Below are 23487 nucleotides of genomic sequence, written 5' to 3' on the forward strand. Positions count from 1 at the left end.
GTGCTGTTATTGTGAAGTAGAAACGTCCAGAAGCAACAACAGCTCAGCTGTGAAGTGGTAGGCCAAACAAGTGCACAAGATCTGTTCTTTGGATGCTTCATAAAATGGGTTTCCATTGCCGAGCAGCCACACCGAAGCCTTAGATCACCATGCACAATGTCAAGTGTCGGCTGGAGTGGTGTAAAGCTCGCCGTCATTGGACTCTGGAGCAGTGGAAATGCGTTCTCTGGAGTGATGAATCACGCTTCACTATCTGGCAGTCCGGCGAACTAATCTAGGTTTGGCGGATGCCATGAGAACGCTATCTGCCTGAATGCATCGTACCAACTGTAAAGTTTGGCGGATGAGGAGTAATGGTCTGGGGCTCTTTTTCGTGGTTTGGGCTAGGCCCCTTAGTTCCAGTGAAGGGAAATGTTAATGCTACAGCATACAGTTACATTTTAGACTGCGAGCCAGGCCTAATCGCCCAACATCAGTGCCCGACCTCACTAATGCTCTTGTGGCTGAATGGGGGGGTGGGGGGACCAACTCAATATTAACCTCTTTGGGCTAAGTGTGCACCAACTCAATATAAATGTCCATGATTTTGGAATGAGATGTTCAAGGAGGAAGTGTCCACATACTTTGGTCATGTAGTGTACATGCTCCAAGTTGGAAATACTTAGAAATTAGTGTTTGAACTCAATGAATCATTGTTGGCTTAGATTTGGGCTCGAACTTCACCTCTGTCTACTTATGTTTTTCAAACTCATTTAGGCCCCAAATCCTATTTTCCTAAATTGGCTCATCTATTTTTACAATGAATTGTATTGACAAACATTTGAAAAAAAACATTGATAAGAGTAGATGTATTGTCAAATGTGGGCCAATGTGGCTGTGTTACTGCAGTAATGTGCACTAAAACCCATTCAGACTAAGCGACTCCCCTCAATGTAACTATGAAGCGGCCATTTTAACCCTCTGCCCCACAATGTCCCCAAGTTCATGAATCTCGCACGTGGCAGTTTTAGGGAGGTTAAAATGGGGGCTCTTGTTGTAATTCCTGCCATTACACGGTAGCAGGCCTGACCCGCTTGATTAAGTGGAGTGGGATTTCAAGGGGAACACTTTGGCACCAGTTCCTGTCTGCCTTAATTGCAGGCTTGTTAAGGTGTAGGATGTGTGTGGGGCGCGTTTGCCAGCCCCCTGTGGGCCAGCTCCATTTGGTACGAACTGGGACTGGACTGGCCTTTAATATAATGCATTCACCTTCACTGCTGGTGCAGAGGGATGTACAAAGCTGGAGAACAGCTCTATACAGTGCTGCGATGCTGAACGACTGTAGAATAGATTGAACAACTGATTGTGTGGAGAGAAACTGTGGTGGAAGCCCACAGTGAAATCTAGTGACGTTTGAAAGACATTTCTTGAATTGCCACTGGGATTGGACGGACTTGTTTGTGTCTTTGCTTTTCTGTGACGCGCAGTGGGAGTAGAGTGTGCATCGGTGCTCTTGAGGGTGCAGTTGTGTGTGTGTGTGTGTGTGTGTGTGTGTGTGTGTGTGTGTGTGTGTGTGTGTGTGTGTGTGTGTGTGTGTGTGTGTGTGTGTGTGTGTGTGTGTGTGTGTGTGTGTGTGTGTGTGTGTGTGTGTGTGTGTGTGTGTGTGTGTGTGTGTGTGTGGAGCAGATTGCCTGTGGGCTCCCTGCTGTGTGGGTTCAGCTGTTGTGTATGAAGTGTTCGGCCCAGACTGTTCTCATCAGTGAAGTGTGTGTGTGTGTGTGTGTGTGTGTGTGTGTGTGTGTGTGTGTGTGTGTGTGTGTGTGTGTGTGTGTGTGTGTGTGTGTGTGTGTGTGTGTGTGTGCGCCCGTCCATGTCTTTGTGTGTATCCTTTATCCTTCCCAGCATAAGGCATGACGGACAGCTGCCCGACACTAACAAATAAACAACAACAACAAACAAACAATAGCACTGTCCAACACTGTAACCACCACACGGGTGTTCATGAACTGAACCTGTTCATAGTGGCCTACTGCCTTAGTGAGTTTAAGACCAAGAAAACCAATGCAGGAACATGTGTTTACATTACAATGTCTGGCAGTGATGGTTGAAACCAGGAAAGGGGGTTTGGTGTGCTCCTTTGAGCACTGGTTTAATGTGAGTATTGAGAAATAGTACAATTATTGTCATTTTAGGCTCCATAGTTACAAAACAACACATTTTCTATGGTTCATGTATCATTACATATGAAGTATGAAGTCATCACAGATTAAATGATTATGCGCGTTCTTTATTTTATTGGATGAAAATGACTACAGTGAATGTCATGACCGTGTTTTATTTTAACACCATAATCAGTTAACATGGCCATGTTATACAGTATAATTGATACTCCTCACGTGTATTCAGCAGGTGTGGATTTGCATGTCAAAAGCCTGTGCTGCTACTCCATATCATACTCCCTGCACCCCTTCACAGCACAGTATGCCTTACACGTTCTATAAGCGCAGGGCAGCTGTAGCTACCTCACACACACAGGCTCCCCGTCTACCACAGAGGAAATTGTGCATGAAATTGGTTCAGAAAACATGAACTGGAACGATCCCATCTTCAATTCCATTTTCCTTGCTCTGCAAAAATGGTGTCAGAAGTTTAATTACAAAGTATCAATGAAGTGGTGTTGCGATATGGGCAAATCAAGTCCAATCAGCTCAGGCCATGCATAACCACTGCTGTTTTCCTATAGGTTGATTAATGCTATGAGCCCAATCAAGATTGAAGGATTACATATAGGCCTCGGTTATGGGAAATGTCAGTTGGTCTCCCCGTAGGACTGCAGTAATAGAACGACTGTGGCTCTCTGTGTCTTCAGCACTGCTGTAGTAAGATACTGTGTATTGTGGAATATGATATTTGTTATGTTACGACATATTGGCTGATCTTTTCAGTCTTGTCGGAACTAGTGTTCCGGAGTTCTAAATTGAGCAGCTGCTGAAAAATGAGCTCCTGTATATATTGAGATTTAAATGTTTTTTTAGAGTGAAGTACATCGAAAAAATCAAGAGAAAACTGCAAGACTCAATAGAAGACAAAACAAGGAACAAACCAAAAAAGACAGGCTTTTGAAAAATTAACTATTTTTCATAAAATTGTACAGTTATCTTAGCTAGCTGAATTGCTAGCAGAATTGTTTACTTGTTGCTAAGCAGTTGCTAGGGACTCTCCTGGAAGAAGCTAGCTAGCTTACAAAGAATAACAACAAAAAATATCTAGTTAACAGAAGAAAGGTAGACAAAATAAGGACAAAAGAAGGACAGAAGAAAAAGGAAAAGAAAGAGGACAACAAAGTGAAACAGTCAGCACTTCTATTGCAACTTCGTATTTCGTCGTCCTAACGTAGTCTACACTGCTATCTGCCCAGCAGCTAGCCAGCTAGCAAACGTCCACCGTCTACCGAATAGCAGCACTGTAGAAACTATTACACTCAACTGAACGACTTGATTAGTGTAGTGTTATCTAGCTACATAGTTGTCTTTGCTGTCTTCGTATCCAAGATAATTGTGTAGTTTAGAGCGTGTAGTCTTAGAGTGATTATCTTAATTTACAGAGGTTAGCTAGCCAGCTATTTGTCGTCCTTAACGTAGGAGACACTGCTAGCTAGCCAACAGCTAGCCAACGTCTACTGAATAGAACTTCCGCACTCAACAACCCGGTCGCATTCCGCTTCGCTCCACAGGTAGTATCACATTTTCATTTAATTTCATTACAGCACAATGGTTTGATTTGTTTGATCGTAGCTAGCTACATAGCTAGCTACATAGCCGTCTGTGTATCAAAGATAATTGTGTAGTCTAGAGCGATTTTCTAGGTTAGCTAGCCAGCTATTGTCGTTCTTTTAACGCAACGTAACGTAATCAACACTGCTAGCTAGCCAGCTAGCCCCCGAATAGCAGCACTGTAGAAACTACTAAACTCAACGGAACGACTTGATTAGTGTAGTGTCAACAACGCAGCCACTGCCAGCTAGCCTACTTCAGCAGTACTGTATCATTTTAATCATTTTAGTCAATAAGATTCTTGCTACGTAAGCTTAACTTTCTGAACATTCGAGACGTGTAGTCCACTTGTCATTCCAATCTCCTTGCATTAGCGTAGCCTCTTCTGTAGCCTGTCAACTATGTGTCTGTCTATCCCTGTTATCTCCTCTCTGCACAGACCATACAAACGCTCCACACCGCGTGGCTGCGGCCACCCTAATCTGGTGGTCCCAGCGCGCACGACCCACGTGGAGTTCCAGGTCTCCGGTAGCCTCTGGAACTGCCGATCTGCGGCCAACAAGGCAGAGTTCATCTCAGCCTATGCCTCCCTCCAGTCCCTCGACTTCTTGGCACTGACGGAAACATGGATCACCACAGATAACACTGCTACTCCTACTGCTCTCTCTTCGTCCGCCCACGTGTTCTCGCACACCCCGAGAGCTTCTGGTCAGCGGGGTGGTGGCACCGGGATCCTCATCTCTCCCAAGTGGTCATTCTCTCTTTCTCCCCTTACCCATCTGTCTATCGCCTCCTTTGAATTTCATGCTGTCACAGTTACCAGCCCTTTCAAGCTTAACATCCTTATCATTTATCGCCCTCCAGGTCCCCCGGAGAGTTCATCAATGAGCTTGATGTCTTGATAAGCTCCTTTCCTGAGGACGGCTCACCTCTCACAGTTCTGGGCGACTTTAACCTCCCCACGTCTACCTTTGACTCATTCCTCTCTGCCTCCTTCTTTCCACTCCTTTCCTCTTTTGACCTCACCCTCTCACCTTCCCCCTACTCACAAGGCAGGCAATACGCTCGACCTCATCTTTACTAGATGCTGTTCTTCCACTAACCTCATTGCAACTCCCCCAAGTCTCCGACCACTACCTTGTATCCTTTTCCCTCTCGCTCTCATCCAACACTTCCCACACTGCCCCTACTCGGATGGTATCGCGCCGTCCCAACCTTCGCTCTCTCTCCCCCGCTACTCTCTCCTCTTCCATCCTATCATCTCTTCCCTCTGCTCAAACCTTCTCCAACCTATCTCCTGATTCTGCCTCCTCAACCCTCCTCTCCTCCCTTTCTGCATCCTTTGACTCTCTATGTCCCCTATCTTCCAGGCCGGCTCGGTCCTCCCCTCCCGCTCCGTGGCTCGACGACTCATTGCGAGCTCACAGAACAGGGCTCCGGGCAGCCGAGCGGAAATGGAGGAAAACTCGCCTCCCTGTGGACCTGGCATCCTTTTGCTCCCTCCTCTCTACATTTTCCTCCTCTGTCTCTGCTGCTAAAGCCACTTTCTACCACTCTAAATTCCAAGCATCTGCCTCTAACCCTAGGAAGCTCTTTGCCACCTTCTCCTCCCTCCTGAACCCCCCCCCCCTCCTCTCTCTCTGCAGATGACTTTGTCAACCATTTTGAAAAGAAGGTCGACGACATCCGATCCTCGTTTGCTAAGTCAAATGACACCGCTGGTTCTGCTCACACTGCCCTACCCTGTGCTCTGACCTCTTTCTCCCCTCTCTCTCCAGATGAAATCTTGCGTCTTGTGACGGCCGGCCTCCCAACAACCTGTCCGCTCGACCCTATCCCCTCCTCTCTTCTCCAGACCATTTCCGGAGACCTTCTCCCTTACCTCACCTCGCTCATCAACTCATCCCTGACCGCTGGCTACGTCCCTTCCATCTTCAAGAGAGCGAGAGTTGCACCCCTTCTGAAAAAACCTACACTCGATCCCTCCGATGTCAACAACTACAGACCAGTATCCCTTCTTTCTTTTCTCTCCAAAACTCTTGAACGTGCCGTCCTTGGCCAGCTCTCCCGCTATCTCTCTCAGAATGACCTTCTTGATCCAAATCAGTCAGGTTTCAAGACTAGTCATTCAACTGAGACTGCTCTTCTCTGTATCACGGAGGCGCTCCGCACTGCTAAAGCTAACTCTCTCTCCTCTGCTCTCATCCTTCTAGACCTATCGGCTGCCTTCGATACTGTGAACCATCAGATCCTCCTCTCCACCCTCTCCGAGTTGGGCATCTCCGGCGCGGCCCACGCTTGGATTGCGTCCTACCTGACAGGTCGCTCCTACCAGGTGGCGTGGCGAGAATCTGTCTCCTCACCATGCGCTCTCACCACTGGTGTCCCCCAGGGCTCTGTTCTAGGCCCTCTCCTATTCTCGCTATACACCAAGTCACTTGGCTCTGTCATAACCTCACATGGTCTCTCCTATCATTGCTATGCAGACGACACACAATCAATCTTCTCCTTTCCCCCTTCTGATGACCAGGTGGCGAATCGCATCTCTGCATGTCTGGCAGACATATCAGTGTGGATGACGGATAACCACCTCAAGCTGAACCTCAGCAAGACGGAGCTGCTCTTCCTCCCGGGGAAGGACTGCCCGTTCCATGATCTCGCCATCACGGTTGACAACTCCATTGTGTCCTCCTCCCAGAGCGCTAAGAACCTTGGCGTGATCCTGGACAACACCCTGTCGTTCTCAACTAACATCAAGGCGGTGGCCCGTTCCTGTAGGTTCATGCTCTACAACATCCGCAGAGTACGACCCTGCCTCACACAGGAAGCGGCGCAGGTCCTAATCCAGGCACTTGTCATCTCCCGTCTGGATTACTGCAACTCGCTGTTGGCTGGGCTCCCTGCCTGTGCCATTAAACCCCTACAACTCATCCAGAACGCCGCAGCCCGTCTGGTGTTCAACCTTCCCAAGTTCTCTCACGTCACCCCGCTCCTCCGCTCTCTCCACTGGCTTCCAGTTGAAGCTCGCATCCGCTACAAGACCATGGTGCTTGCCTACGGAGCTGTGAGGGGAACGGCACCTCAGTACCTCCAGGCTCTGATCAGGCCCTACACCCAAACAAGGGCACTGCGTTCATCCACCTCTGGCCTGCTCGCCTCCCTACCACTGAGGAAGTACAGTTCCCGCTCAGCCCAGTCAAAACTGTTCGCTGCTCTGGCTCCCCAATGGTGGAACAAACTCCCTCACGACGCCAGGACAGCGGAGTCAATCACCACCTTCCGGAGACACCTGAAACCCCACCTCTTTAAGGAATACCTAGGATAGGATAAAGTAATCCTTCTCACCCCCCCCCCCTTAAAAGATTTAGATGCACTATTGTAAAGTGGCTGTTCCACTGGATGTCATAAGGTGAATGCACCAATTTGTAAGTCGCTCTGGATAAGAGCGTCTGCTAAATGACTTAAATGTAAATGTTAAATGTTGTGACGTGAATCAGGTAAGTTGTGCATACAAAATCATTCTGAAACATTCTTCAGTAATTCCTGTCGAAGGCGCTGCCGATACACCGGGTGTCTTGACTTCATTCTTTTTGAACGACCAAGGTGCAACACCTTTAAGCGGTTATGGACAAAAACCAGGGCATTATTCAGATGTAAAATGGAGGTCACAGTTCATACAGATGTAGGATCTTAATTTGATCACCCTGTTGTTGCAGGAAATGTCCTGCATAGCATGTAGTGTAGTCAAGGATTGAATCACTTGTAGTGTATTCAAGGTTTAAAAAGGTGTCTAAAGTTTTTAATTTTCACTTTAAAATACTTGATTTTCGGGCCTCGCGGGTGGTGCAGTGGTTAAGGGCGCTGTACTGCAGCGCCAGCTGTGCCACCAGAGACTCTGAGTTCGTGCCCAGGCTCTGTCGCAACCAGCCGCGCCCGGAGGTCCATGGGGCGACGCACAATTGGCCTAGTGTCGTCCGGGTTAGGGAGGGGTTGGCCGGTATGGATATCCTTGTCTCATCGTGCACCAGCAACTCCTGTGGTGCGCAGGGCGCAGTGCATGCTAACCAAGGTTGCCAGGTGCACGGTGTTTCCTCTGACACATTGGTGCGGCTGGCTTCCGGGTTGGATGCGCGCTGTGTTAAGAAGCAGTGCGGCTTGGTTGAGTTGTGTATCGGAGGACGCATGACTTTCAACCATTGTCTCTCCCGAGCCCGTATGGGAGTTGTAGCGATGAAACAAAATAGTAGGTATTAAACAATTGGATACCATGAAGAAATGGGGTAAAATTCAACAAAAAAATAAAATAAATAAAATACTTGATTTGCCCCAAATAAAAATGTTTCAAACCCTACAAAAATGTCCATTAATTGTGATCCACACAATAATTCACATTTCCTGTTGCTGCAGGATTATTTTCCTGCTGTGAGAAACTGGTGAAATTAACATCCTATATCTATCTGTACCTTCAGATTAATTTCCCTCCCAGCCAGGTCATAGTGGTTAAATGCCACTGGCTTAGGTGTCTGTCATCGTGGTTGTCACGGCTACACTTACTAAAACTAGACCGACATTATATTATAGCTCCTTAATCCCCCAGACTAAATGTACATTATGAACTATGACCTCGATTCAAGTATAAGAGGCTTATGTTCTTATGCTTATTTATTCACACTTTGGAGGCCTTGCTGCATGTTGTGTCTTCAGATTGTTATTGATTGAAATGGGAGCGTAACCCCATTGGAATTCTGCTGAGGACATTGGTAGGCTGGGGAGTCTTGAGCATGGCGCTTTTTGTCATACGTGCTGCGGCGAAGTTATTGGGGTGGCATTTCTGTGATTGATGTGGACTCGGCCTGCCATCCGTGAGGCGAATCATAATATCATGATGTGGTGGGTTTAAGCTTCCCTATGCTATGTGCCTGTGGCTCTGTGCTCATAGGCCAATATGACATATTGAACCTATAGGATGATTTGACCTTACAGGAAGGTCAGGAAAGCAGAGCATCAGGATTACTACATTATCACACTTGTTCAGATGACTTATGTGTTTTATAATAACACAACTGGCAACAAGACTTGGTCAAATCAAAAGATGAGAGAACAAATATTATAGTATTTGTATTGGAACAGACAGATTAGATTAGACCACCCAATCAAAAGACAGTCAGGGTCATCAAAAGACAGTCAGGGTCCCTCAGAGCCAATTGACACCCTCATGAGACTGAATGGTTCAGTCGTAGCGAAAATAATCTATGCTACATGTAAAGGTCAGATCTCTGTTTGTAAGATAGCTTTCTCACCAGCCATTTTGATAAGACGATTATGTAGCTCCAAAGTGAGGCACTGGTATGAAAAAAGCACTAGATATGACAGATTTGTACAGACAATGTGGTGGCCTAAGCAGATTCCCTTAGCTTTCATTGGGTTTTGTCACTGGGCCGTAACAGCAGTGTTCCAACCATAGACTCTTAGAAAAAATGGTTCCAAAAAGGTTCTTTGGCTGTCCCAATAGGAGAACCGTTTCTGGTTCCAGGTAGAACCCTTTTAGGTTCCATGTAAAACCCTCTGTGAAAAGGATTCTTCCTGCAACCAAAAAGGGTTCTCCAAAGGGCTATCCTATGGGGACAGCCAAATAGCTTTTTTAGGTTCTAGATGGCACCGTTTATTCTGTGTAGAAATAGAATCTCATTCTGGTTCTGTGGTTTCAACCCTGCTACAGTGACATAACTGTGTTCTAACCCTTTGCTGGTGGAATTATTCAGCACTGGTAAGAATTCTCATAGAACATAACAATAGAGCAATACAGTAGGAGCTGGCAATATTCCCACACATCTATCTCATTATGAAAGGCCCAGTGCAGTCAAAATTCTGTTTTATATCATATTGTACTACAGCTGATGAAACTAACACTTTAAAAGTGTGAAAGCATTTGATCAGTATTATTTCCTGATAGTTGCTGCTTGAAAATACAATCTACAATGGACCTTCCAATCAGCAGGTTTGCATGGGCGGGAGTTTTGGCTTTCAATGGTGACATCACCATGTGGTAAATTGGTTAATAGGCCAATAACAAAGAGAGTTCCAAACCTCTCTGCTAATAACAGCTAGTTTTCAGTATCCCCTCCCCACTCAGATCACTAACAGACAAGCACAATTCTTGCTTGAGAAATCGTTTTTTGCAAAAAAATATATTTTTTCTCCATCTGTTACAGTAAGGTACTTAATTGTTACCCAGAAATTACAATATATTCATATAAAAACATCTGCATTTGGCCTTCAAGCTCATGAAGGGTCAGGACAAACCAGCATGTGGTATTGTAAATCCAAATAAACATTCCCTGTGAAACCACCAAAAACACAATAACCATGTGACCTTTTCATCTCCTAATCCCTGGAAATTGGAAACGTTATCAATCGTGGATCCTATATTCCCTGCATGCAAATTCACTTTTAGCGTGTTTACAATTGATTAGAAAAAGAAAAGCGTATCTAGCTACAGTGCGGTGGTAATACGTGGTATAACTCATGGATGTAACAGTGATTATTTTACGGCTTTAATGTGTTGGGGATGTATTGAGGTTAATCTGTTTTTCCCCACTAAATCTATAGAAACCCTGCTGATAGATCCACACAAAGTCCATACAAGATGGGAAATGATGGAAGCAGTTTATACAGTATAACCCGATTTCCACTTCCTTCTCTCTATATTGTTTTTTTCTTTCTATGAGATGAAATCCTCTGGCTTGCACTTCCTGTGATGAGCAGCAGACGAGTCCATGATTTGATTTAATAAGCCACTCCACAGCCTCTGAATCAGAAGGCAGAGACAGAGCATGCAGAGAGCGGCCAGAGAGAGAGAGAGAGAGAGCGTTGCGTTTTGCTACGGTCCAAAACTCCAGCATCCTTTTTAAAGGGCTTAGACTGGGCTTAAGGGGATCCAGGCCTCACATTTAACTGTAAACCCAGGGAGAAGTGGGTAAATCCACCGGCGTACATAGGATTAAAAGGGAATCCATTTGGGCCAAGCGTAAACAACATCCACAGGAGGCGTGGTGGAGGATGATGAGGCCTGCTAAAACTACTGCAGTGTCCTTCCCTCAGACTTCTCCCAGACGTATGTGCAAATAAGAACTAAAATGAAGTTTTGAACTTCATTTGACAAAATGGCAGACATTGTACAAGAAAATGTACAGTAAGGAGGTCTAACACTGTATTAGTATCTGACCTCTTTGTCTTGCAATGTCATTTTTGATGAGAGAATTGACATCTAGGGCAGGCTCTGAACCCCAGGATGCTTGTAATGAGACAAAGGACATCTCCATCTTGATTTGACGTGAGTTCAGAGATAAGCAGTGGCCTACAAACCCATGAGCCTTTGCAACGTGCGTATGCGTAGCTCGCTGCAGATGCATCCAGGTGGGGAGGATGTGTGTGTGTGTGTGTGTGTGTGTGTGTGTGTGTGTGTGTGTGTGTGTGTGTGTGTGTGTGTGTGTGTGTGTGTGTGTGTGTGTGTGTGTGTGTGTGTGTGTGTGTGTGTGTGTGTGTGTGTGTGTGTGTGTGTGTGCACATACAAGTACTGCATGTTGTCTCTACTGTCAGCCAATGGTTTGTGTTGACAAGCCGAGCTGAGCAGTGTGTCTGTGTGTTGTGGTGTGAGTCATGTGTCTGAGAATGCACCCACGCTGTCTACTCATCTGCACTCATCTGCCATAGATCTCTTCACACGAGAGTTCACATTACATGCACAGAACAGTGGGAAATGTGTATTACTGTTTTACATTGCTATAAATTGGTTATATAATACTGAATGGTATTGCAGTTAGTCATTTTACAACCAACTTTAATTCCATATCATACAGGGGCACATCATTGTTTATTTAGCCAACTACATTTTTAAAAGACTGATACACATTTACAATCTTGTGTGTCTGTATATACACTATGCATGTGTGTATGTGGGGGCATGTAGGTGTCAGTGTATATCATGTTTGTTTGCCTGTCTGTGTCTATGTGTGTCTGAAGAATGTCCTCCACCACTGAAGGTCAGTGTGCAGAGAAGTGGGTCATAGCCAGAAGCAGGTTGCCAGATTGGTTGTGCCTATCCTGTTGATGCAAGACTTGTCCAGACATGTAGGCTACCGCTACACTGCCTCCCTGGAAATGCTAATGTAAAGGGCGTCCCAAATGGCATCCTATTCCCTGTATAGTGGACTACCTTTGACTAGGGCCCATAGGGCTCTGGTCAAAAGTAGTGCTCTGTGTAGAGAAAAGGGTGCCATTTGGGACGTGCCTAAGAATGATTGCTTGTCCTAAAGTCTATACGTCTGGGCTTGAGCCTACCGTCATTGACATACAACTGGAAAGGTATGCATAGTCCTACAAGGCTTCTTCAGATGTAGCCTAGGCATTAATCTCACCTATTCAAAACTATTCCAACTAATACCATGACACGTTCTGAGAATCAAATCATTTTATTCAAACAAGTCGATGATGTGGTCTATATTTTTCAGTGTTCAATTGAATGTGACTTCAGCAATCACCTCAGGCAGTGAGAGGAAATGTCACCAAATGTTGTTGCCCTTTATATAACAAGTCAATGATGTGGGTAGTAAGCTACTAGCACTGCAGAGATTGCAATGCATGAGGTGTAGAAGCCATTAAAGGTTAGGCAGGACAGGTTGATGTTTATTGTCATGAATCGTACCCTGGAGGCATAACTATGGGATTTCCAATAGAATGGCTAGCTGCAAAGTCAAAATTGTCTGTATTGTAAAAATTTATGAAAACAAAAATTTGGTTTTTGGTCTTAATTTAAGGTTAGGGTTAGCAGTGTGGTTAAGACTACGGTTAAGGTTAGGGTTAAGTTTAAAATAATATTTTATGTCTTTGTGGCCATGTCAGCTGGTGACCACTCCGCAGGGCTTCCTCCAGAACAAGATCCATGACGAAAAACACTAACCTGCGCAGGGCAGACGGGACTGTTTTGGTTAGTTGTAAATTTGTGGGTGAAGTGGTGTTTCTGCATCTATCACTATAAAGTTGGGCTCAGGCCAGCTGAGGTTGAAGTGGTACAATAGCTTTTACGGAAATGTACAGGACTGCATGAATGATGCTTTTATAGCATGCACAAAAATACAAACTAAAACATGGAAGGACACGCACGCATGTACACACACACACACACACGCACGTACACACGCACGTACACACACACACGCACACACACACACACACACACACACACACACACACACACACACACACACACACACACACACACACACACACACACACACACACACACACACACACACACACACACACACACACACACACACACACACACACACACACACACACACGTGCGCGCATGATCAGATAAGACTTATGAAAGTGTCAGTGCTCAAATGACTTTCCCAGGAAATGAGAACTGGTGCAGTTCATGACAATATAACATCTACAGACGTCTCTGTGATACATGGTGTGTATATTGCCAGCCCTTTAAAAATGCTGCAGTTGTCACTATTTTGAACACCTACAACTCAAGGGAACTAGGCTCAAGACAAGAGGTGTTACTGTTGGTAGCAGAAAACAGTCAACTCCTGACAAATGCAATGTGTTGTTGTGACTGTCATGTATGTGCATGCCATACGGAATCTAACTAGCTATGTCTAATTGGAGCCTGTCGAAAATAATGAACTTGGATGAATGCGCATAAACAGTTTGCACTTTCCAATCTGCACTTATCTGGAGTGGCCTATAAGTTGTCCACTGTCTATACTGACTAAGGGTGACTGTTCCATAGACTTCTAGGCTCCGGTAGCAGTGGAAGCAGACTTGGGCTGCATCCCAAATGGCACCCTATTCCCTATGGAGTGCACTACTTTTAACCATAGCCCCATGGACTAAAGTAGTGCACTACAAGGGTAATAGGATGCCATTTGGGACACAGCCTTGGTCTTGCTGTGTGTCTGTATTGGCTTTCAGGACAGTCCTGTTGTGCAGCGGCTTGCTGCCTGGACACTGAGCATGGTGCCAGCTGTTGGCCCGCTCCGCTCCTTACAGCCTCCGTGCTGTCCCCTTCTGGCAGTGCGTGGCCTCCTCTGGCCCCCTTCACACCGTAACGCAGCCTGTCTGGAGATGCTACTAGACTGGCCCAAAGGGGACAGCCAGTCCAAATCTGTCCACACCAATGTCTCCTACCTCACTCAAATCCTGTAGTCTATCTCAGCTTTCTCCAGTGGGCAAACACATGGTGACGGTTGTTTTTCATTATCTGTGTTTGTGTGTATGTGAGGGGATCCAGAGAATAACTAGATTTATAGGAAGCCCACTCATGTAGCCTGGTCTCCTTAAGCATCTTGTGTGTCTACCCCGTGTTTTTCCAAAAGGCCAGACATGAAACTCCACTTGAGGTCTTCCTATGGAGGAAGGAGTGAGAGTGAGAGTGAGAGTGAGGGGTGAGGAGTGAGGGGTGAGGAGTGAGGAGTGAGGAGTGAGGAGTGAGGAGTGAGGAGTGAGGAGTGAGGAGTGAGAGTGAGAGAGTGAGAGAGAGAGAGAGTGAGAGAGAGAGAGAGAGAGAGAGAGAGAGAGAGAGAGAGAGAGAGAGAGAGAGAGAGAAGCTGCAGCAGCGTTTTGCTCTGAGCGCTGTTTCATCCCAGACAGAGCTCTCTTAATCTGGAAACACTTAGTCACTGGCTGTGTCCTAAATGGCAGCCTATTCCCTATATAGCGCACTTCTTTTGAACAGAACTCTATTGACCAGAACTCTATTTGGGACACAGCCACTGACTGACTGTGTACTGCAGTCTGAATCTCCAGCGGCACTCGCAGTCAGACCCAGGTCAGGGGAGACGAATGCAGCTTCTGCAGCCTCATCTGAGAGATCACACCATGGCACAGACAGGACCCTAATTGTCTGTCTGGTACATTGGACTGGCTGTTTTGCTGCTTAGGAGCACCACACACATTCAAAAATACACCAAGATCACACATACACTGGACGCACGCACCCACACATAAGCACACACACGCTGGCACACACACTTTTACGCGCTCTCAAAAACTCCCACAAATACACCCATGCGTTCCCTGTCAATCCTTGCCTCATCACTCGCCAGGCTATGTAGGAGGACTCTCCTTTAGTCATTCGGAGCTCCCTAGCAATAACCATGTCTCTCTGCTTATGACTGTGTAATTGGAAGAACAGCAATTAGGTCTCGCTAATTGATCCTGGTATGGACCTGAGTGGACTGACACAGCAGTTTACAAGGACATCATTCTTTTCCTATCAGGACTCTGTATCCCTGGGGAAGATTTATAAATCAGGAGGGACAGAGCAGTACTTTTAACTTTCTCTGACCAGGGAGAAAAGTGGTGCAGAAATGCTCCTTTATTGACAAATTCCGTCGGAGCCATTGGTATTTGGTCCCAGTGAAATATAAGCTTCCAATGAATCAGCCAGTAAAACAGCTATGTGCTTACCTAAGCTCCCTGTAACTCAATAAACTGTTCCACAGATGAGGCTGTTTTCACCAGGCAGACACACTTTTGGGGGTATTTATCACTGTGGGCTGCTCTAAAGAGGGCTGTTAGGGTCAAAGGGTCCAGGTATTAAAACAAAATGGATGCCAGTCGCCCTGTACCCCCTTGGTGGGCCCTGATGAGAGAGGTCACACGCAACCTTCACAACATCAGTAGAACCGATGTAGCACCTTGCACTGGGAGTTCATGTTCATATAGTTAGCTTTGTGCATTTGTGTATTCAGGGCATGAGGAAAGTGCTATTTGTCAGACATTATGGTGTGACTCCAGGGTAAACTAGTGTATGCTGTGGAGAGGGAGGAAAGAGTAGGGAGGGGGGGTGGTAGTGAGTGACAAGCATCCAATCTAATGTGAGAGCTGCTACTAACTATTATCCTTTGAGTAATCCTCTCAGGTGTTTCTCACCAAATCAGCTTATTAGAATCAGGGAATCAAAAGCATGACACACATCAAACCTTCACCCAACCAACCACATCTACTCTGTCTGCACGCTGCCCGCTCGCTCCGACAATACACTGTCTCTCACTCTCACAATGCACAAAGTGTCAGTCACCCCTGAAATGGTCTGAATTCCGAGTGCGGCCCCTATTTCAGCAGCAGTTAATACCATTTGCTGTTTTGTTTAACCCACATTTGAGTTTGGAGCTGACATGACTGTGCAGAGCACACTGCACGTCTGCTTGATTCACCACACCGCTTCGTGTGTAAGTCTCTGAAGTGACAGAAAAGGGATAAATGTCACCCCCATCAGCATAAGCAGTCAAACATGGCCTTTGGCTATAGGAGCCCGGCTGACCCAGGCTAGAATTCTGAATGGGAATCCAGAAGGGCACACATTATTTAGTCAACCAAATAATTCCCCTTTAGAAACATTTTTGTCACTCAGTTGGATTTGGGATTAATCCCTAGCTCAATAATTGTTTTCTTGTATTTTCTTCACGGTGCTGAAAAAAAACAGTAATGCCACAGTTTAAGTGTTAAAAAATGCTTCTGAGAATGTGTTGTGGTGGGTTTTCAGTCAGTGTGTGACGGGGGTTTCAGTGTAAACCTCACATATATCTCGTGTACACGTACCGTGGATGACATCATGAGTGCGAGTGTTCAAGTTTCTCAAGTTGACCACAAGAACATCTGCATCCTGACAGACACAGAGTGAAACAACAGTCACATAACGTTGTCACAGTGGAAGCCAACTGTTAAAACCCCATAAGGAAGGCAGTTTCGAATATTCCACACTCCACCGTCGTTTGATACAGAGACAAAGAGTTTAAGACAGACACAGAAGACATCCGATGTTGACTGTAACAGTTTATTCAGTGATGGAGTGTCATTACACTGATAACTCTATCCAAAATGAAAAATGGCGTCTCTCAGATCTACGTACATATTTACAACAAAGTGCTTTGATTTCTATCCACATACTCGCTGTCAGAACAGCTGAATGTACCACACTACAAAAAGCATACATATACATGATAAAGCAATGCTAATTATTGGTCAAACGCGATACTAAGATGAACGAGATGGTTAGCTGTTGAACCATTTTGCACACAGATTAAATGAGCTTTATGGAATTGCAATACAGCAAATGACTGATTGATAGAAACACATCATGTTTGTTATGCACCAATCCATGAATAGTGCAGGAATGACAGTCTACACAGCAGAGGGGGGTTCTAATATGACAATATTAGCATTAAGTTTTGTTAGCATAGTGATGCATTTTTCTAAATGACTTTTTCCACCATTTTCCCCTGGTTTTCAATACAAGTGTTGCATGGGAGGCTATACGAAGTGCAATTACTCCCATTGTTAGAGACATTTACTATTTGTACATGCATACCTATTATCAATGCAATGTCAAGAATTTTGGTTCTACTTATCGACCAATTACATTTATCAACACAGATCTTAAAATGTATGCCAATATATATCTATATACGGATGAATAGGGGTGAGCCTTATAGATTTGATAATAATAAGACGGTTTGTTCAGACTAGTACACTCTGGAGTGTACTGCTGGAAGCAATGCATTTGTAACACATGAAAATATATTTAAACATCCCCATTTCCCCTGTTTTACAATAACATTGAGGAATCAAAGTTCAACACAAGCATATTTTCAGCTGAACAAGATTCGGTTTGTTTCATGTCGCAGAAATAGGTTTTGTTACAATTTGCCACGACTAAGACCAAAACGTGCTGGTGAATAGACTACAAATCATATTTGACATTGTAAACAAATCAAAATAACCCTTGCTGCGAGGATCAAAGCGGAGGACACATTCTGTATTCAGCTCAGACTATAATACTGTAAAACCTTGTAAACAATATGTACTTGTATGTGAGGCATCATGGTCATATTTTGGCTACTTCTGTGTGCAGCAAGCCGGGTCTCCCAGTGCTGCTGTTGTGTTGTCAGGTCGGTGTGGTTTAAAGGAATGGTAAGTTAAGTCCTACTAGGACCCTGAGGTTGAGAGTGGCCCCTGTGGACCCCTATAGCCCTGGACTGGTCCTGCTGGGGGCCCCTGGTCACCGTGGTGGCAGCCACATGCAAGACGCTGTAGCTGGAGACAGACAGTCAGACAGTCATGCTCAGTATGGCGGGGGCTGCTATGCCCCACTTGTGATGTGAGGGGAAGGGGTGGGTGGGGGTGGGCTGGGGTGGTAGGAGAGGGAGGCCGACGGCTCGATGAAATTTGCATTGTCCTTGTATTTCTGTCTCAGGGAATGCTATTCATCAAAGGCCGGCCCAGAGTAGGAGGTGCACACCAGATGGGTGTTTTTACCCAGCTTAATTTCTCCACAGCTTTTTGCATTTATCACTCTGACACTAATTTGCCAGAGCCCATCTGTGAGTTGTCTAGGCCGGTTTCTAGCTCTCTTTCTAAAATATGAAAAAGTAAAATAAAATGAGCCTAGAAGTATTCTAATAAAAAACACAACTATTAAATAAATAATTGGAAATGCTGGTTAGGTTTCTGTCAAGGGTGTCCCTTTTCAACCTTTTGCTTTTTTAAAAACATTTTTATGTAATTAAATAAATATTTTATTTACACTTAAATGCACCTGAAGGATTGATACATACTGTACTTTCAAACATTACATCTTTGAAAAGGTATAACTCAGCAGTATCAAATAATTTTGCTGGTACATATTTTTTGCAGATGCATGATCTAATATACAGCACAATAGAATGACTAAAACTCATAGGATCAGTCCCACAGTGAGCTGTTACCTTAGTCCTGAGTCCAGTTTTAGGCTGCTGGTGTTGAATTCAGTATTGGTTCCATTACACTGTACGGTACTGTAGGTTTGTTGAGTAATACTATTATAACCAGACAGAACATGGGATATATTGTACTGTATCATGTACATAATCAAGAGGTGAAATACCCTTTCAACTGGTGAACCAAGACATTTTGGCTGAATCTGTATTTGTAATTTCACCTGTTTCATCCCTGAATACTGATTTGTTCAGGAATAGTTTGCCGTACTTTGTCTATGTAAACCAATATCAGTGTGTATTAACAGTACAGAATACTGCCGATCACTTTTTTAATACTAGGACACATGCAGTATGTCTAAAACCTCGATTGCAGTTCACTTTTAGATGGAGGATGGATGTTGTTGTTTCTGGATTATTTACCGTTCAAATGGTATCCTTCCAATATTTTTTAACGAACTCCTACTTATATGTAACAGAAAAAAATTAATCAGTGTTGTTGTATGGATTCTTAAAGGCCTCTGTTCGTAGTAGAACCATCTCTCTTTTTTTTCTTCTTTTTTTCTTTTTTTTAACCTTCATCTATCTTCTCCTACCATTGATATCTATGAAGGAAGCCACCTTCCAGTTCAGAAACAAGTTACCTGATTTTATTTTTGTTAGTTTTTTTGCTAATGAAGACATTGTACTGTAAAGGTTATGGTGCAGTTCTCTCACCACAAGGAACTGAAAACACTGTCGCTCATAAACAAGCATTGGTTCCTTCAGGTGTTTCCTGGGGGGAGGGACTGAAGAGGAACACAACACAAAACCCAATCCTGTTCTCGTCATGATCCCTATACCACACAGTCATTAAGACACAACCCTAAACAGTGCATCTTGGTCTGAAAACAAACTCCCAGTGTATCCCCCATGGTCCCATCACATATCCCCTGTCTCCTGCCTCTCCATGGCCTGCTCCAGAGACACACTGCAACGCGTGGGGCAGCCTCTGTTAAAGGATGCTGACTGGCTCTGACAAGGTCGGTCTGACGAGGGATTAGCATCAGTTTATATAAGATAAGAACTGCAGGAAGGGTTTTGGTGCTGCTTTCTGGCTGGCTCTTCGGCAGATGCTGGTGGAGAGTAAGCAAATAACACTGGTCCTTTTCACCACAGTGCCAAAGCCAGGCGATGTAATTAATGAGGATAGAGGGATAAAAAGAAGAAAGGTCACATGTTGGGATGGAGAGAGAAAGGGGGGTCCGTCTCACTCTCTCTCTCTCTGTCACCTCGTTCCCCCGACGGTTGTTTGAAAGAGAGATAGAAGAGGAGAGGAGAGGTGGCGTGCATCTCATCCCCAGATCAGGGCAGATGAATGAGGCAGGGGCAGAAGGACCTCTAGACAAAACGATCCCTGAGAGAGTCAATGGAGGGACAGCTGGCAGACAGATTCTCCTCCATTCACCGCTGAATCGGCCCTGATCAGGCAGCTGCAGCCAGACTGCAGACATGACATGCATTTTACTGAGCTGGTGGGTGTGTGGATGGCCGTGTCCTCATCTACCCCTGAATACACTACCCCCCTCTCCACTACCCCGGCTGGCAGACGCTTGCTCAATAGAGCTCAAACACACACACACACACACTCAAACATACACACTCACTCCGACCCCGGCACAAAGGCTGCTGCCTGCACGGACAGATGTACAGCTCCCTGAAAGAAAAGCTTCTCCTCACCCCCCATCACCGACCCCCTGGCCCCTCTTTCACTTCCCCTCTCTCCCTTCCTGTTCCCCCTCCACTACTCAGCCCCACACTCTAACCACCAAACCACCGCTACGGTCAGCCTCAACTGTCTGGAATGAATCAGGCACACACACAAGGCTTGTGTTTACGTAATACTCCATGTCTTGGAGTCTGCAGTATTAGCGAGGCGATGAAAGTGCTGTTATCTAATTACAGATTATTAAATAAATTATGGCCGGCTCCTTGGCACTTGTCTGCAGCAGATTTCTCTCTTGGCAAGAGCCTCTACTTTAACTGATGCTACTGTAAAAGCCTGATGACAAGTGCTGCAGATTCCTATTAGCTGAAACATAAGGACTATCTATGCTTCACATGATCTCCCTTTTTACCCTTTGATATTTAGAGATAATTTGTTGATAACATGAATGAATCAGGAATGAGGCTACTTTGTCAATTTGAAAATGTGAATCTGCAGTTGTTGCCTTCATTCTGGTTGATTATGTCAGAACATATCTGTAATGGTGCTTCATATACAACAAATGCAGGTGAAAGACATGGCAATGCTCCATGCTCCTGTTAATACTGAAAACAACAAATACTGAATAGGTTTACTGTTGAAAGCACTCTTATCCCTCTACTAGGAACATATCTGTTCAGAGTCTGCTCTGCTGTTTGTACATGGTCTCCTGTTCGGTGCCTGGATATTTTAACTTTGATAAAAGGCTTGGAGTGAGAAACATTTCACTGTTTGTACACCAGACCATCAGGATGTGGCATACTGGGAAAAGAAAAGCAATAGCACTTACGGACTTGATTGAGAGAACACAAAAAGGAAGTGTCCAAGCTCGGGGTGGGGAAAAATAAATAATACAAGCAAAAAACCACAGGCTTTTATGAATGAAGGTCAGTAGATCTTGAACACCAGGTCAGAGATACTGGGCACCAGCAAGTCCCCGGATATCATCTCATTCACTTCTGGGGTGCAGTAGTCAGGGAAATCGAAGTGGGATCCTGAGTTGGTGTGAAACGCAGCATCAAAGTCTTTGTCCAGAGTGGCGCAATCCATAGGCATGCTGTCGAAGTTGGCGTTGGAGATGATATGCAAGATTTCCTCATCCAGCTCCTCGTCGGAGGAGGCCGACGACACGAATGAGGAGGAGCTGGTGGAGGTGGGGGTGGAGGAGCGGCCGGTGGAGGAGAGGGGCGTACGGGACTCCGATGAAGAGGACACCCTGGGGGACGACTCTGGGAGGCTCTGGGGTACAGGAGACCCAGAGGAGAGGCCCACAGGGAGGTTGGAGGTGGGCGGGTGGGAGGTGGTGGTGGGCAATTTGACTCTGAGCTGGGCTGTGAGATGAGGTTGCTGCTGCCCAGGGGTCATGGCAGCCTGCTGGTGGTGGAAGACGTCCAAGGCTGGCCTCTGCCCTCCTGGCTGGCTTGCTCCCTGACTGGCCATCTCTACATCCACTGTGTCGTCATCGCTGATGCCCTCGTCGTAACCTTTGAACTTATTGCCGTGGAAGCTGGATCTGTGTTTGGAGGAAGGCGTTCGGACCTTGAGCCCTTTGCTGGTGGCTGTGGAGGATGCGGAAGCGGATGCACGACCACCCGTGTGGGACTTGCCTGTCTTCAGGGGGACCTTTTCCCCGACCCGCACGGGCATGGAGCTCTTGCTCTTCTTCCGGGGCCGGTACTTGTAGTCGGGGTAGTCGGCCATGTGCTTTAGCCGAAGTCTCTCTGCTTCTTTGATGAAGGGGATCTTCTCGTAGTCGGGGAGGAGTTTCCAGCGCTTGCCAAGGCGCTTGGAGATCTCGGCGTTATGCATATCTGGCCACTGCTCCATGATCTTCCGTCTCTCGATTTGCGACCAGACCATGAATGCATTCATGGGCCGCTTGATGTGACCCGTGGGAGTCTTGCACCAGTTGGGGTCTTTGTTGGAGGGTGACGGTCCAAAAACCTCCTCCCCTTCATCTGCTCCCAGTCCTACGAAAACCTCTTGGCTCAAATCACTGTCCATAACTGCTAAGTATTTGTGTCCCCTTTGCTGTACCATGATGGAGGATGATGCTCTACTCAGACTGACGGCTGGAGTCATCCATAATCACATAGACACAACGTTTCCTCTTCCTGTACCACCAAAGGAAAAAGACAAGCCATAAGTATCACCATCAAGGGTATCGCTCAGCTGACAGCATGACTGTAAATGTCAAATAAATCTACACTTGTGTTTTTCCTTTCATTTTCAATTGTTACATACAGTATGGTCAGTACCACGAAGGCTGCGTTTAGACAGGCAGCCCAGTTCGGATCTTTTTTCACTAATTGGTCTTTTGACCAATCACTTCAGATAATTTTCAGAGCTGATCTGATTGGTCAAAAGTGGGCTGCCTGTCTAAACGCAGCCTTAGATTTTTTTTAAAAGATGCCCATAACCCATCTGCTTTTAGAGGTGCAAACTAACACATCCTATACAAATCCCAGAGCACAAAAATAATCTCCAACATTACTCACAACATTACTCACAAGTTAATGAATAACACCACTACCATCACTGGCTGGAAATGTGACCACTAGGACAAACACTAAAACACTCACCAGAAATTCTGTAGGACTCTGCTTCAGTACCCTTGCCTCAGGACCTAGATGCTGAGTGTCTGAAAAGAAGCCGGCTCCCTCTCCATATGTAGAGAATGGGCTGGCTCTGATGATGCAGTGTTGAGCTGAACCAGGTGGGCTTGCTGTGGAGCAGAGAGGAAATTAGTGCAAGAGTTGAACGTCTGGCTGTTTCTACAGTACCAAGCTGTCCCAGGCTGGCTGCATGCAGACTCTCTTTGAGTCTTTGTCTCTGTCTCTGTCTGTCTGTTTGTCTCTCTCTGTATCTCTCTCTACTCTCGTTCCTTGTCTACTGTTCTCTCTAACCTATTCCCTCTTTGTAGGGACTGCCCCCCTGTCTGCTACTCTATAAACCTCCCAGTAGACAGCTCAACCTCCTCTGGCACAAACTCCTCCCCCTCCACCCACCACTCCGTGCAGCGGCTCAGTGTGTGTGTCTGTCTGTGTGTGCGTGTGTGTGCGTGTGTGTGCATGTGTGTGTGTGTCTGTGTGTGTGTGTAAGAGCAGAAAGTCTCCATACAGTGAGGCACAGGCACAGTGACAGAACAGGGAAACTGAGAGAGGGAGTTGAAATGTTAAACGAGGGGGCGTTAAATGTTTAAAATGTTAAGTGCAGTTTT

At 45.7% G+C, this 23487-nt stretch overlaps 1 protein-coding gene across 1 annotated transcript; it reads right to left on the reverse strand.

Moving 5' to 3' along the window:
- Positions 1-20294: 20294 nt before the first annotated feature.
- On the reverse strand, positions 20295-23188 carry LOC118388733 (transcription factor SOX-4-like). The gene is made up of 2 exons (XM_035778144.2): positions 22850-23188; positions 20295-22381 (listed from the first exon to the last, which is right to left on the reverse strand). Exon 2 carries the CDS (start codon positions 22347-22349, stop codon positions 21156-21158), a length of 1194 nt encoding a protein of 397 aa, XP_035634037.1. The 5' UTR covers positions 22350-22381; positions 22850-23188; the 3' UTR covers positions 20295-21155.
- Positions 23189-23487: the final 299 nt, after the last annotated feature.

Source organism: Oncorhynchus keta, chromosome 10 (assembly GCF_023373465.1).
Source record: "Oncorhynchus keta strain PuntledgeMale-10-30-2019 chromosome 10, Oket_V2, whole genome shotgun sequence".
NCBI lineage: Eukaryota > Metazoa > Chordata > Actinopteri > Salmoniformes > Salmonidae > Oncorhynchus > Oncorhynchus keta.

Excerpts from the sequence above, each read along its gene's own strand:
- LOC118388733 (XM_035778144.2), bottom strand. The coding sequence starts at position 22,349 with ATGACTCCAGCCGTCAGTCTGAGTAGAGCATCATCCTCCATCATGGTA.